This window comes from Pangasianodon hypophthalmus, chromosome 3 (genome assembly GCF_027358585.1).
Source record: "Pangasianodon hypophthalmus isolate fPanHyp1 chromosome 3, fPanHyp1.pri, whole genome shotgun sequence".
NCBI classification, from domain to species: Eukaryota; Metazoa; Chordata; class Actinopteri; order Siluriformes; family Pangasiidae; genus Pangasianodon; species Pangasianodon hypophthalmus.
The window spans coordinates 17140865-17157129 of record NC_069712.1 but is presented as its reverse complement, the minus strand read 5'-3'; the positions used below and the strand labels follow the sequence as shown (position 1 = coordinate 17157129).

Here is a 16265-nt window from a genome sequence, read left to right as displayed (position 1 = left end):
TTTCCTGTTAACAGCTTGGCTATACTGTGACAATGCGCCACATAATAACATCACCATATTGGCTTCATACATGCTCTAAGATGCTGAATGGATTTGATCAAACTACCTAGAACACAACAATATTTAAATCAGCATGGGCTAGATATGATTTATTAAGTCCCTATAAATTGCATCAATATAATAAACTCTCAGAGTTTTGAGGTCAGAGTTGGGATGAAAAGTTTTAATTCTGTGGTAGTCGTATGGACATGTCTTTGGTTATAAAAACAGACTAAAAAAATAACAAAAACAAAAAACTAAACATATTATCAATAATTACTATAGCATTGTGTTTAACAAGCAAGTAATTTGAAGAAAAAAAATAACAGATATGCAATATAATGTGTGTGGACATGGTGAAAAATAATGGAACATAAATACTGCATGTGAACATAATGACAAAGGATTTGTACCAAAACTAAAATATAGCCACAGATTAACCACTGGATGAAAAATGTCCCATAATTTTGCATTATAATACTCACACTCATTACCAAGCTCTGGTTACACACTGAACAGGTATTAAGAAGTTCTTATAAGATCACTAGCTGATCGCCAGTAGCCTAAAAATCCATAATTAGTGTTTCTTCTCTGTTGTTTCAGCTGGAAATTATCTGAATTGCTCAGTAATGAGCTACACTAATCTGGTTTGAAGTGGGGTCATTTTCAAATGATGTAAGTTTTGATTTACTCTTGCTGTTAAAGCTGGAGTGTTGAATTTCTGCCGACCAAGGGAATGAAGTGTTAATTTTTGCTTACAAGAAGAAAATTTCCCAGACTTGATCTAATTAATGTTGATTATGTGTTGGCCAGATGCATTCCTTTAAGGAAAGATAAGCCAGGAGGTATGGAGGGTGATCTTTCTTCCATGTCCCTAATTCCCTTATTATGTACACTGATAGAGGTGTTGCGAAACTCAATATGGTTAATTGAGGTCTGCTTCATTCTTCTCCCTGGGAGCATCAGAATCAATAAAAAAAAAAATTGGAGTTGTTTTTCACAGCATAAGCAAAACAAGTGGAAGTTAAAGGATATTGTATTCTGTTTCAGAGCAATTTATATGATGTAGATTAAAGCCAAACTTAATTGATTTACTCCTCTCCACCACCACTTCCAATGTTTGATTATTTTCTGTTACTTGAGCGAAATGCTGCAGACCACTAATATCCTGTTTTAAGGTGCTGCTTCTAAAAGCTGTATACAGTCACATCAGTATGGCTTTGATATATTACCTCTTATCTCATTTAACACAGATGTGGAAGCACTTATGGACTCTTACGGCCGGCTCTTCAGACAAGATGATTTCCGTTGGCAGAGTGGACCCTCTCACAAGCACTCTTCTCATGGAATATATTGAAAGTCATTACAACACTGCTTCACTTTCTACTAATGTAACAAGAAGTTATTAATGTGATTTAGTTTGAAATAATTCAAAATGAAGTATGAGCCATTGTTAATGTTTTAACTAGCTACATCTCAGACATCAGGTCATTAAGATTTGATTTCCAATACTACATCACTCACAACAACAACAACAGCAACAACAACAACAACAACAACAACAATAATAATAATAATAATAATAATAATAATAATAATAATAATAAATAGTTACTATAGCACTTTCTACACATAAAATGTAGTTTGACAGTGTATGTAGATAAATCAAACAGTGTAAACAGTAAACAGAACCATACAGATGCATGGGAAAAAAAGTCAATTTAAGAAAAAACAATACAAATAAAAATAATAAAATATGTAGAATTAAAATACATAAGAACAACAGAGAGTTCCATGTTTTTGTGCATTTTCTGCTGAAATCTTCATTCCTGTGAATATTTAAGCCTTATAATAATGTCCTGAAAATATAGAGCTGCAGTGTGTCCAGAGGTTAAGACCTCTTCTTGTTTATCTCTTTTTTAAACCGCACTGCCACCTAGTGGACACACTGCAGAAGGACACCTTAACGTCCAATAATAATGATTATTGGCTGGACACTTTAAAGCATAAGTTTTTTTTTTTGTTTGTTTGGTTTTTTTTTTGGAATACAATTCTTGTACTATCTTTATAAACACTGTGAATGCAAATTATTTGAGTGTTAATGAAATTAATAATTACAAATGAATGTACTGTACAAATTACTGCACGTTTATTTTTCAGCTTTTTAAAACTTCATATTATGTTCTTTTTTTCTTCTTTGTGTATAGAATTTGTGTATGGATTCTATTCTATTCTGTTCTATTCTGTTCTATTCTATTCTGTTCTATTCTGTTCTATTCTGTTCTATTAAAAAAAAACTCTCTGCAACCCCTTTAAGTGTAAACCCCCTCAGTACAGTTTTATGAACACAATCCCATTATACAAGCATTATTTAAATGTGCCCAATAAGAATTTGGCTATTTATTGGAGCCAAAGAACATTTTATTCCTCAACTTTCCATTTAACAGAACTCATTAAGTAGGTCATTAATTGACATTATTTATAGGCCTTATATTTCCAAATAACATTTATTGCAAGGTTAGGATAATTTAGGAGTAACAGTAAATGTAATTCAGTTTGAAGATTAAGTTGTTTATATATAGTGGTTTCTTTCATCTGACAGGTGTAAGTATCTCAGGGGGCACTGAGTCCAAGGTTGAGGCAGTGGTGAAGATTGAGGAGATATTTCCGGGAGGAGCTGCCTCCACCAGTGACATGCTGAAGAGCCTGTGCCTAATTGATTTAATGCCCATTTCTCAGTTTAATATATATAGCTATTTGAGTTATTGAGGTTTGGATTTAACCTATTGGATTCATGTGATCAGTCAAACAGGCTAATGACTAGAGGCGGACTTAGCACTAAGCAAAGGTAGGCCCCCAGAAGCCAAGAGCCCCAGAAAAATTCAAATTATATACATTTTAACTATTACTGCTAAATAATGTATGCTAAAAGTATAAATATCGATATTAAAACATGGACTAGGGCCCCATACTTTCATACTTTTCCCCCAGGGCCTCCAAATCACTAAATTCACCCCTGCTAATGACTATAAGAGCTCAGTAATAAATATACCCAATCCCTTTGGTCATGGCGAGTTGTGATTTCCCAACGACTTTGACTACTACTGCTATAAAACTCCTTTAGGTGCCAGTATGCTTGGACAGCTGCTGTGCTCTCTCTCTCTCTCTCTCTCTCTCTCTCTATATATATATATATATATATATATATATACATGTACTCTCTCTCTCTCTCTATACATATACATACATACATATATATATATATATATATATATATATATATATATATATAACTTACATGGTATATTTTTAAAGCTTTAGAACGCTACTACAACAAATTATTACAAATTACAGCTTATTCTTATCATACATGTACATTATTAGCTCTAAATGATTTTGTAGTGGGTTAATACTGAGTTCTCTCCCTGCGTGGGGGTGGAGTCAGTGCAGTAAGTGTGCAGCTGAAGGTCAGTTTGAGAGATCTCTGGTTACGGCGATGGCTGTAGCTCTGCGAGCTTGTCACTTTCGGACAGCAGCGTTTAACACTGTGGGAACGGGGTGGAGGTCCAGCCACAGCACCGCGCTCAAGTCCCAGTACGACGCGCTTATAATCGGTGGAGGTAGGCAGTGTACTCCAGTGTAGCGCCTGGCTGCGGGTGCGAGCTCCATGCACTGAGCTCCATGCACTGAGCTCCATGCACTGATCATTGCATTTGTTTGGAAGAGCTGTAGGGGAAAGAAGGGCATATGTTAACTCTGAGTAGTGTCCCATTAACTGATGTATTCTGTGGGTGTGTTAATGGTTGATATTCCTGTTTCTCATTCTGAGGATCATGGGTTCGAGCCAGCGCTTAGGTAACTAGGTGGAGTTTAATTTTATTCCAGGGTTTTGCTGAATACACAGAACCACAACATGTTGGTTAACAAACCCAAACTGTGTTAATACAAATCAGTTCATTCGGGTGGAACCTGTGGACATATTTGAATTAAATAAATGTAATGATTTTTTTTTCAGTGTACAATACAATCAATAAATGGAGTACAAAAGCTAAGTTAAAAAAAGTTCAATGATTCAAATGTGTATAGCGCTTCATGAAATGTTACTGCAACATAAATTAATCTTTTTCGCTTTTATTCACTTTTTGGATTCATGTGAATTAATTTTCACGAACACAGTTTTAAATGGCGTTTGCTTCATTTGTTTTAGTAAAATGAGCTGAGGCTCGAACCTGAAACGCAAATACTGTAAAAATGCCGGACCATAGTATTAAACCACTACACCACGAAAACTGCTCACGCGCATGGGTTGTAACTGGCGCTTTTTAAAGAGTAATCAGTGCCAACAACGTATCGTACTATTGAATAACGAATACATCAGGTTACTCATTGTACATTAGTTACGAAGGGTTAGTAGTATTTATTTTTAAAATATTAATATATTATTTACTACGAATGAGATCATGAAGTACTTAGCATTTTGGGAAACCCACCCCTGAAAGCACAGCAAATGAATAAGCTGCTGATCAGAGGACTCATGCTGTCTCTAATCTGGTCTAATGCACTATCCCTAACTTTCTGTTCTTTACTTAGGGCACAATGGACTGATTGCTGTAAGTAGCTGTTGGTGAAAATGTAACTTATAAAACATGAGCTTTGCCTGCACTGTGGAGAAACATGACCCTTGTTCTACAGTCTGCATATTTGCAGAAGGGAGGCTTAAAAACAGCAGTTCTAGAGCGCAGAAGTGTACTTGGTGGAGCTGCAGTGACTGAAGAGATCATTCCAGGTGGGTACAAAGTTTCTGCAGTTTGTGAAAAGTCCAACAAAAATACCACTTCTTTTAACTATATGAAATGTAAGAGCACAAAATACAAAGCATATGGCACAAATCACACAAAATTACTGAACCTCTCCACTGACAATAACTATGTAAATATTCTATATTCTAACTGAGAATTTATTTTTATAGGCATTTATTGTTGCTTTTTAAAGTTTTGTGCTTCCCAATTCCTCCTACCAGACTTTTGTTAATGATGGTAAGAAAACTGTTGTGCATGCACTCTTCTGTACACACTCTGCAAGTACATTTTACATGTTTCTATACTAAATGCAGACTTAACAGTGGTTAAATGGTCAAAAAAGTTAAGCCTAAAATCCATTCTGCATACACCCTATCAGTTCTGCTGTACCCTCCCCATAGTTTCAATACTACTGCCCAGCAGTTTGGCCAAAGATAAAATACATACAATTTTCCCCTTACCCCAAATGTTGCTGATCACCTCCTAACCTCCAAAGAAGTTTACTTCTTTAGGTTTGCACTGGAGCTGCAAGTCTAATATTACTAACAAATAAGGGAAGTTTATTGCTACCAGTTTCACATCATGCAAGCTATGTCTAAATGACCACACACTCACCTCAACAGACATAATTTGTGTCAGTAATACCATCAGTACATGTACAGTGTTTGCTAAAAATAGCAAAATAAGTCAGTTTACAAAAATAGTATAACCTGAATTCTTTTTAATTTACAATTCCACCTTCAGACTTTGGGCCAGCCCTTCTTTATATACTGGCTTGCTACTCTGATTAATGTTGGTGGAAGGCCTCCTCTAGACAGAGCTGCGGTTGTGCCATATTCTTTCCATTTCCAGAGCTGTGTCCCACACTTGTTTTGACAGCTTCTTGGTTTTCCTGATGCTGTTTGTTTAGGTATGTTTTCTAACAAACTCTGTGGCATTGATGCTTATGAATCCACAGCTTCATGGGGCTTTTTAGCTTGCTGTGGTATACATACTTCCACCACTTTCATCTTTCACATAATTAGAGAATAACCTAGCATACCACTACACATAATTCACTACTTGTATGACAACATTTCAAGATGGATTAAAGTTGTTCTGAAGCCAGAGGGTGACTTTGTTTCTTATTTGGTATTTAATAGGGTGTGATATTAGCATACTGTTATGTTGTAACAGTTCACTGGGTAGGGAAAGTTCTTTCTACATGGCAGCCCAAAGTTTTATGTTTTGTAGATGGCCAGTAGCACAAAAAGAGGAATATGTATTTTGGACTTTTGTTTAGACATGTCACGATCAGCATTCGCAATACCTCAACGCATAGATTGTAAATTCTTTCTAAATTCATACATGAAGTGTTGCTCTACACTGATATTTATATTTTCTCAACACTTCCTAGGTTTCCATTTTTCCCGGGCCTCCTATCTCCTCAGTTTACTGCGTCCTCACATATATCAGGATCTGGAGCTGAAGGTGTAGTATTTGCTTAATATTTAATTTCAGATGTCTGACAGCCTCACTTTTTTAAAATTATCTATATAGTTCTGAAAACTGCAAGTTCCACTGTACTGTAATATGTTTCTCTTTTGTATGTATCTTAACCAGAAGTAAAATGATAGCGTTTTAATGTCTAGGTACCTCCAAAAGTGAAAAAGGTGATAAAAAAGCATTAAAAGATTCCATTCAAATTCCACTGAAAGACACCAAAATCCTGACTGTCTAACAGTAACTACTATGTATTGAATTCATTGCATTTAATATGTAATAAATAAGACATAGGCCTATGTATTATAAGAAGGAAACAATGAAATGAACCATGAAATCTATGTATATCTTTGTATCAGCCATAAGTTATGATTTAATAACAATAGAATATATTTTACATAAAAAGGGCACACAACACACAAAAACAACACTAACAGATTATTAGAAATCCTTATATTTAATTTATAAACAATTTTAACTGTCCTTAATAATTGTCATCTCTAAATTATGTCTAAATTATAAAATGATCCTGAGCTGACAGGTTATAGAAAGCAAATGCTTGCCTAACTCTCTAGATCTGTAATCTAGATTGCAACCTAATCTACATTATAACATACAATTACATTAGTTACAGTTGGGAAATGTGCAGTCACTTTATCACCATCATGCACATCATTCTCTGTAGTTTTATCACCTGAGACACACCTATTTCTACAACCACATTTGTTAAATTGTCTTCTTATCTAACATCATCTTTGCAGGAAGATAGCATAAGCAATATTAGGAAAAAAAACCCTACAGGTCATTTTGGTGAAAAATAGTTATGGGTTCCTAAAGAAGAGGGATCAAAGTACATTACAGCAAGCAAAACCCAATTTTGTAATTCTTGACTGTTTGAACACAGCAACATCTGACTCGTTTTCCCAGACCACCACACATATAAATATATCTCTTGTATTATTTGTGAATGCCAGTAAATAAATTTTCTCCACTGTGAAATCAACACTACGGTTTTTCTGGCCTGTCTGAACGTAGGATAGAACATAGAGGGAATTTTTTTTTAAATAAATGGTTTGATGTTAAAAGGTTAATTGTTAGAGAAATTCTAATATGGGTTTGGATGGACATTAAATGGATCTCCAGTCAATTATGTAGAAGGAAAACGGGTGAGAAAAATGTTGACTGATGCTTTTCTTCCCCTTCAAACTGTGCAGAAACATGGGCTGAAGGTGTACAAGAGGGATCCCCATGCGTTTACCCCCATGCTGGAGGAAGGGGTCAGGGGGCGGCCCCCTCGCTCTCTTTTACTAGGCAATAATCTGGCAAAGAATCAGAAAGAGATTGGAAAATTCTCAGAGAAAGATGCAAAGGTTTATACCCAGTGATCATTAATAATTTATCATGCATGCCTTTTGTGTGGTCTTGTGTTGTAATTCATACAACCATTATGATTTGCATATTCGATATTGAGTCTGAAAGTTATGCAGAATGTCTAAACATTATAAATGTCTTTTGCCAAAAGGCTTACCCTGAGTATGTTGCACATTTGGAGAAGCTGGCCTGTGCAATTCACCCACTCCTTGATGCACCACCTGTAGACGTCCCAGGAATTACTGAAGGGTCCTTGAGGAAAAGAATAGCAGCATTGAAGAGTTTGAAACCCTTAGTAAAATCTGGTATACCATCTGAATTTTTAATAAGTGAAACTGAAAGTAAATTCTATTAGGTATTTATAAGCCATAAATACAACTTACAGGTAACTTGTTGAAGCATCACATTACAAATTAGGATTCCAAATGTGTCATAAATCTAGCTTTCAATCATTTACACAACTATTGTTTTGCCTGATATAGATTAAAGATTTTCTATTATATATCTGTTTGTTAGGGCTGAAATTGGGAAAAAACATACCAGACTTCTATGAACTAATAACTGCTCCTGCAATGAAGGTCAGTCAATTCTTAAATGTGTTCATTGGTTCAAAAAGTGTATAGTTCATAAATATATATTTTTAATCAAGCAAGACAAAAGTCACCATAAATAGTGAAAGAAAGATCTGGATATATATATATATATATATAAAAAAAAGGGTGCATAGCCTCAAGTGCTTACGTGGTTATCTCCCAAAGCCAGTAGCTAATCTTCTGCCACCAGGAAGTGGTTATTCCTGGATCATAGCAATGGAGAACAAAGAGAAACAAAACAAAATATAATGGTTAAATGAAAAATAACCACTGAATACAGTCTGTAAAGTGCTACAGAAAATTATGCATGTATAGCCTATGTGTGTAAAAGGTGTACTTGCCAGAAAGATGCACTGATACAATCAGTATCAGGTAATAAGAGTTCTTCATCATTAGTATTAGTAGCTAGTATCTAGTGATAAATACAAAGTTTATTCATTATAACTACAATAAACCAACCATTTTTGCTTAAAGGAAATACTTTGCAGTACATCATTTATTTTAAAATAGTAAAGGTTCATCAAGATCTAAAAAACAATTATCAGTTTATGTTTTATATTTGTTATGATTTTAGGGAAAAAACCCTCCAAAACAAAAATACTCAAAAAGGCCTGCAGGAGGCACATATGATATTCCCTTGAAACAGAAGATCAGCTGATTAAACAGGTGGAATCAGGTGTGGCTCCTGCTGGGTTAGAATGAAAACATGCACCCATACTGGCCCATTACAGTGCTGGTTGTGAATATCTCAATCATTCTCTCTCTCTCTCTCTCTCTCTCTCTCTCTCACACACACACACACACACACACACACAGCCCTGACGGACCTTTGCACTAAAAAAAGAAGGGTCGTTTGACAGCCTTCTGTTGTAATGTAGTATTATTTAAATAACAAATCTCTCTTTTTGGACAAATTAATAGTCGTATATAGTTGTTTTTTTATTGTATGGTATTTCTTTCATGAATTACAAGTAAAGTCTATATATCTAACAGTCTAGGCATATAAAATTGAAGGTAAACGTTTGTTTAACACATGATGGTATTTCACCTTTACTTCTGAAGGTAAACAGTATTGTATACAACAAAATTGGTTTAGGTTTACAAATTGTTACAGTAAATATAACAGGACTGATTTCTATTACTATTTATGGTGTTTTGATGTTTTGGATACCTTTTTTTCCCCATTTACAGTTTTTTACAGTTGCTGTTTAACAGTATTTCACTGTAAATTACATGGACATTTTTTACAGAGTACAAAATGTGGAAATGTTCAAGGGGGTGAATACTTGCGCACGGCACTGTTTTATTTGTTAGGTATTATTATGTATAGGTTTGTAAATGGGATCAGGTAGAGGCCTGTTTTTCAGGATTTGGTACCAATCACTATTGCTAATTAATTAAACAAACTATACTGTTATCTACTTCATTGTTTTTCTGATCATCCACAGGTTTTAAATCACTGGTTTGAGTCTGAGCCACTGCAAGCAACGTTAGCCACTGACTCCGTGATAGGAGCTAATACGAGCCCTAACAACCCGGGTAGTGGGTAGGAGTATGCTGCTTTAAGGCCTTTCACTTTGTATCAAGGTTTGTTTGCTTTCTTCTAATGCACAATGTAATGCAGGTATGTCCTCTTGCACCACATAATGGGTGAGCTAGAAAAGGAGATGGGGGCCTGGGGTTATGTGGAAGGGGGCATGGGTGGTGTCTCCAAGTCCACTGCTAACTCTGCATGCTCCCTTGGAGCAGATATCTTTACTGAAAAGGTGAGGATTTGAAGTGAGTCTCTGTGCCCCTTTTTAGTGCTTTGTAGGCTGTTTTGTGGCTGGGTATTGGAGTTACATTTGTATTTTTAGGAGGTTAGTCAAGTTCTGATTGGACCAGGTCATATTGCCAATGGTGTTGTGCTAACAGATGGGACTGAAGTTCACAGTAAAGTGGTTTTGTCCAATGCTACCCCCTATGTAACCTTCAAACATCTTACTCCACAGGTAATAGCTTTAAAAAATACTGCTAGTTTCACTAGAAGTAAACTTTAACAAACATGCCTAACAAAGAACACTGTTTTTTTTTTTCATGTAATCCTTGTCTGCTTATAGGATGCACTTCCTTCGAAGTTTATTAGTGCTATTGATCAGATTGATTATACCTCTCCTGTCACCAAAATTAATGGTATGTTCCTCCTCGTCCAATCCTTGGACCCTCACAGTACAAGTATTCTCTTGCATTATCTGTCAATATAAGAAGACTTCAAAGCAAACTATTAAGTTACAGTGCTTTTGTCTGTCGTATTTGTAAATTTACAGTGGCTGTGGACAAATTGCCAAATTTCTTGGCTGCCCCTAATACAGCTGATGGAAAACCAGGGCCACATCACCAGTGTTCCATTCACCTGAACTGTGAGAGTGTGGAGATATTAGAGTCAGCATATAGGGAGGGCCAGCAAGGACGCCCATCCTCAAGGTTGGCAAATTGGAGCATGATAGCATTAAATTTGAATTATTTATTAAAAATAAAGTAAAGAATTAAGAGTGCAGCTGGGTTTAATTTAAACATAATGCAGCAAATGACTACAAATCTCAATCAGTAAATGAAATCCTCCTGTCCATTTCCTTATTTTCATAGTGCTTACGCACCATAGAATGATATTTGCATGTTATAGCCGCCGTGCTTAGCACACTCTGAACCACTGTAACCACAACTCTAATGAGCACCTGAAATGACAGTTTTCTGTACAATTGCTTGCCATCAGATGTTTTAGAAGTTGCAGTTAATTTGCATCCTTTGTAACATTCATATCATTTTAAGTCACTTTGAACCAGAATCACTTTCTGTGTTTTACACACTGCTGTAAAGAACAAAGCCTCAGCTTCCTGATGATACCAATATCTTTGTACTCCAAACATAAGACGAGATTTGATCTCATTTAAAATGTAAAAGATCTCATTTAAAATGTTGACTGTCATCAAGCCTTGATTTTTGAGAAAAAGGGCAATGCAAGGCAAAAGGCAACACAACAATGACAGATAATATCAATACACAGACACACACACACACACACACACACACACACACACATGCAAACTCTCTTTTACACATGAAGGGTTTTTGCCTCAACATGCTGTTATTATTAATGACATAATGCACAGCTTCTGCAGCTAAATGAAGCATTCTCTTGAAAGTGCCAAACATGTATATATGATTGCTCTTAAGACAGATTTACCATTTTAAGCATTTTAATTGCTCAGATACTTAGCTCCAAAACTAAACTTGGCTTAAAATATCACTGAAAAGTAGAATCTGCTCTCATAATATTGTGACTTGCTTCTCAACTTTATTCACAAAATCTTATCTACTATTTACTGGCCATAAAATGTTGTGGTATGTAAAAAGCCAGTATGCTACAGTTGATGGTGAATCAAATCATGCTCATTAAAATCAAATCATGCTTGTTAAAATGTCAAATGTATTCTGCCACTGAGCGGACCTGAGTTTTACTGCACAAATAGACCAAAGATAAAAATGTATTGAACAACAACACCATTGGAGAAATTGATGTATGCAGAATAGTTTTATCTGTGGGGATGATTTCATGTTATATATATCTGATGTAAAGTGATAATGAAATGCAGTATTCCTGTAATCTCAGACCTATGATCGAGATGACTATACCATCTGTGCTGGATCCCACTCTCGCCCCACCTGGCTGTCATGTGGTGTCTTTTTTCACACAGTATACACCTTACTGGCTGGAAGGGGGACGAGCATGGACAGATGAGGACAGAGAGAATTATGCAAATTCAGGTTAGAATTTAGTTTTCAGGTGGCTATATTTCACATTTTGTACATCACTACATACTACAAACGATGCTGTACATTTACTTTTTCTATGTTGACTACAATTTTGACTTGATGATTTGGGTTGATGATTTTATTCTCAATTTTTTGTCTTTGTAGTGTTTGATTGTGTTGAACGTTATGCACCTGGATTTAAGCAGTCAGTAGTTGGCAAGGATATTCTGGCCCCTCCTGATCTGGAGAGGGAATTCGGTCTCACTGGAGGGGTATTTCCATTTTACTACCACTAAAAACACTTGATGAGTTTTGTCCTGTCAGCAATGCTAAAAAGATGAATATCATCATGCTTTGCATGAGCTGCCCTTTGACAACAGTAAAATGATTTGCTTCAGTCAGAAGTCCTTGCCTTATTTTAACATTGTGCTGTGTAATATTGTGCTGTGTTATTTTACCACAGAACATTTTCCATGGTGCAATGTCATTGGATCAGCTTTACTTAGCAAGACCTTTGCCCTCGATTGCACACTACCGCACACCAGTCAAAGGCCTGTACCTGTGTGGCAGCGGCAGCCATCCTGGTCTGTAACTGAATATCTGAAATGCTTCAGTTTTGAATTTAACCTGCATTGGTTTTAAAGTATTCCATCACCTACAGTAGTATTCACCTTAATGTCAACAAGAACCTAAGACTGCAAAGAAGACATCATTAAAATCAATCTCACTGATGAATTATCTTGACTGCTCTTGTATATACATCCTGTGTACCCCTCATTGTGTACTGTTTGTTTTGTGCAGGTGGAGGTGTTATGGGTGCTGCTGGTTGGAATGCTGCCTTGACTGTCCTGGCTGACTTTAAACACAGATGAAGTGTCAGCTGGGTGTGACACACATGGAGTTCCACACAACAAAGAAGTTATAGCTGTCTGAGATCCGAAACTAAATAAGCCAAATTAAATTATTCCTTGAGTTAAATTAAAAAAATCATTTAAAAAAATCATTGGGAACCACTACTACAGTATTGCCTTATCTCTCAATAATAATGATGCCAGCATTTTCTCAAAGCACTTGGTCTGTTTCTGCCGTCTTATATTTTATATCACACATACACTCCTAAAAGTTCTGCTTTGACTAATTTCTACTGGATGATGGATTAACGTCTGATGATTAAATAATATTTAAAAAAATAATTTTTAAGTTCGGATTGTTAATTCTGATCATTCTGTCTAAAGAGGTGAATTTCTTTCTTAAGCACAGTGTTAACATATTGCCTATAAAAACAGCCATCTCTACTTTGTAAAATTAAAGACTGTTCAAAAATATGGAACATCATCTCCAAAGAATTTCTTTTGTGATAAAAATGCAGTGTTTTCTTGTTTTATCTCACACCCTGTCTTTGACACAGTATGTGATCTTTCTTAAGTGGGCTCTAATTTCTACAGTATTTCAACACAAATGATGGAAATTTAAAGGGAATCTTTTATGCCAATTTGATTCATTAGAAATTGACAACTTGTTTGGCAAGTCAGTAAAAATCCTTAAGTTTGAAGCACTCAAACAAGTGTAGTACAATTAAGTTAACCAAGAGGGTGTATCCTGTGTTTGCCTTCAACTTGAACTACTAGTCTATGAATGACATTGGAATTTAAAAACTTCTCAAGCTGTCTATCAGTTAAAATGATATAGTGCTCCTCTGAGGCTGTTTAGACTTGACATGGAAGAATTTGCTGTACAAAATACTTCATAGCACCTACTGTGTTTTTTTCTTCTTCTCTAATTGTGATAAAAGGAGAAATTTACATTTGTAAGAGGCAAAAAAAAAACACCCTAAATAACATGTTAAGCTTTATAATTAACATGTCAATTCAATTCAATTCAATTTTATTTGTATAGCACTTTTAAAAATTGTCACAAAGCAGCTTTATAGAAATAAATACATTAAAAATAAATTGTAATTGTGTGAATTTATCCCTAGTGAGCAAGCCAGAGGCGACAGTGGCAAGGAAAAACTCCCTGAGACAATATGCGGAAGAAACCTTGAGAGGAACCAGACTCATAAGGGAACCCATCCTCATCTGGGTGATAATGGATAGTGTAGTTGTAAATAAATCCCTTCTATAACTGTGTACTACATGGACAAATAGTGCAATTGTGCAACCAGTAAATTCATTAGTTTTCACAAGTAAATTCATTAGTTTTCACAAGTCTGGTTTGTTGAACCTATCCACTGTCCACTAATGGGCGGGGGTTGGGGGGGACAGCATCCAAACATCCCAGTTCACCACAACACTCTATGCCTGTGAACCCTCCAGATCTGCTACTTTACCTAAGAAAAAACTATTCACAAAAGGCTTGACTAAACAAATATGTTTTCAGCCTAGACTTAAACACTCAGACTGTGTCTGAACCACAAACACTAATTGGAAGGCTGTTCCATAACTGTGGGGCTTTGTAAGAGAAAGCTCTACCCCCTGCTATAGCCTTCATTATTTAAGGTACCAACAAATGGCCAGCACCTTTTGATCGAAGTAGGCATGGCAGATCATAAAAGACCAAAAGGTCACTCAGGTACTGAGGTACAAGACCATTCAGTGCTTTATAGGTCAATAGTAGTATTTTATAATCAATACAAAATCTGATTGGGAGCTAATGCAGTGTGGATAAGATTGTAGTGATGTGGTCATATTTTCTGGTTCTAGTAAGGACTCTTTCTGGACTAACTGGAGCTTGTTTATGCACCTACTGGAACATCCAGATAAGAAGGCATTACAATAATCCAACCTAGAGGTAACAAAAGTATGAACTAATATTTCTACATCGTGTAGTGAAATTATATTTCTTATCTTAGCAATCTTTCTGAGATGAAAGAAAACTTTCCTAGTAATCCTAGTCAAATGAAAGACTGGAGTCAATAATCACACCAAGGGCTTTTAATGCTGCACATGATGAAAGAGAAAGGCCATCCATAGTTATTATGTAATCAGAAAGCTTACTTCTAGCTGCATGTGATCCTAGTACAAGTACTTCTGTCTTGTCAGAATTAAGTAAAAGAAAGTTAATAAGCACCCAATGTCTAATGCCCTTTACACATTCCTCAACTTTATTAAGCTGGTGTCTGTCATCTGGTTTTGCTGAAACATACAACTCTGTGTCATCAGCATAACAGTGGAAGATAATACCATGTTTACAAATAATTTTGCCCAGAGGTAAAGAAAAGAGCAGTGGGCCTAAAACAGAACCTTGTGGAACACCAAAATTTACCTTAGTTTGCGTAGAGAAGTCATCACTTACATCTACAAACTGATAACAATCAGTCAAATAAGATCTGAGCCAGGAGAGGGCTGTTCCCTTAATGCCTACAACATTTTCTAGTCTATCGAGGAGAATAGTATGATCAATGGTATCAAAAGCTGCACTAAGGTCAAGCAACACAAGCAAGGAAACACAACCCTGATCAGAGGCCAGTAGTAGGTCATTTACCACTTTAACCTGTGCTGTCTCTGTGCTATGATGAGGCCTAAATCCTGACTGATACATTTCATAGATGTTATTCCTATGTAGATATGAGCATAACTGCTGTGCTACAAACTTTTCTAGGATCTTGGAGATAAAGGGTAGATTTGATATTGGCCTATAGTTGTACATTTGACAGGGGTTCAGGTCAAGTTTTTTAATCAGGGGTTTGATAACTGCTAGTTTAAAAGCTTTAGGTACATAGCCAGTGCTTAGGGAAGAACTGATTAATTTTTAGAAGAGGTTTGCTTGCTTCTGGAATTATCTGTTTGAAGAAACACGTAGGTAAGGGATCTAGTATACATGCTGATGATTTTGATGAGGAAATGAGTGAAATTAGTTCGGTCTCTCGAAGGGGAGTAAAGCATTTTAATCATTGATCTGATGTTATATAATTATCTACAGGGTTAGTTATAAAACTGTCATGTGATCTTCAACAGCCTCCAAGATTTATTTTGTAATGAAATTTTAAAATTTATTTTAAATGTGTGTTATGAGATTTGAGATTTCTTTTCCTATTAAACACCACCATAACTGTGCTAGCAAGGTCCCTCTGTGCTGTCAGCATGGCAGACAATCGATCATTTTTCATGGGAATAACTAAAATACGGCATCAAACAAATTAAAATTTAAAAAAATCTTCAAACAAATTCAAACAAATTCTTCAAACAAA

General features: G+C 35.8%; 1 protein-coding gene across 1 annotated transcript; it reads left to right on the top strand.

The window, feature by feature from the left end:
* Nucleotides 1-3491: 3491 nt before the first annotated feature.
* On the top strand, nt 3492-13406 carry pyroxd2 (pyridine nucleotide-disulphide oxidoreductase domain 2). The gene is made up of 16 exons (XM_026944497.2): nt 3492-3659; nt 4630-4649; nt 4732-4825; nt 6235-6308; nt 7535-7690; nt 7843-7996; nt 8208-8269; nt 9733-9830; nt 9909-10050; nt 10141-10275; nt 10384-10456; nt 10591-10747; nt 11934-12088; nt 12242-12348; nt 12540-12660; nt 12878-13406. Exons 1-16 carry the CDS (start codon nt 3536-3538, stop codon nt 12946-12948), a joined length of 1743 nt encoding a protein of 580 aa, XP_026800298.1. The 5' UTR covers nt 3492-3535; the 3' UTR covers nt 12949-13406.
* The last annotated feature ends 2859 nt before the right edge of the window (nt 13407-16265 follow it).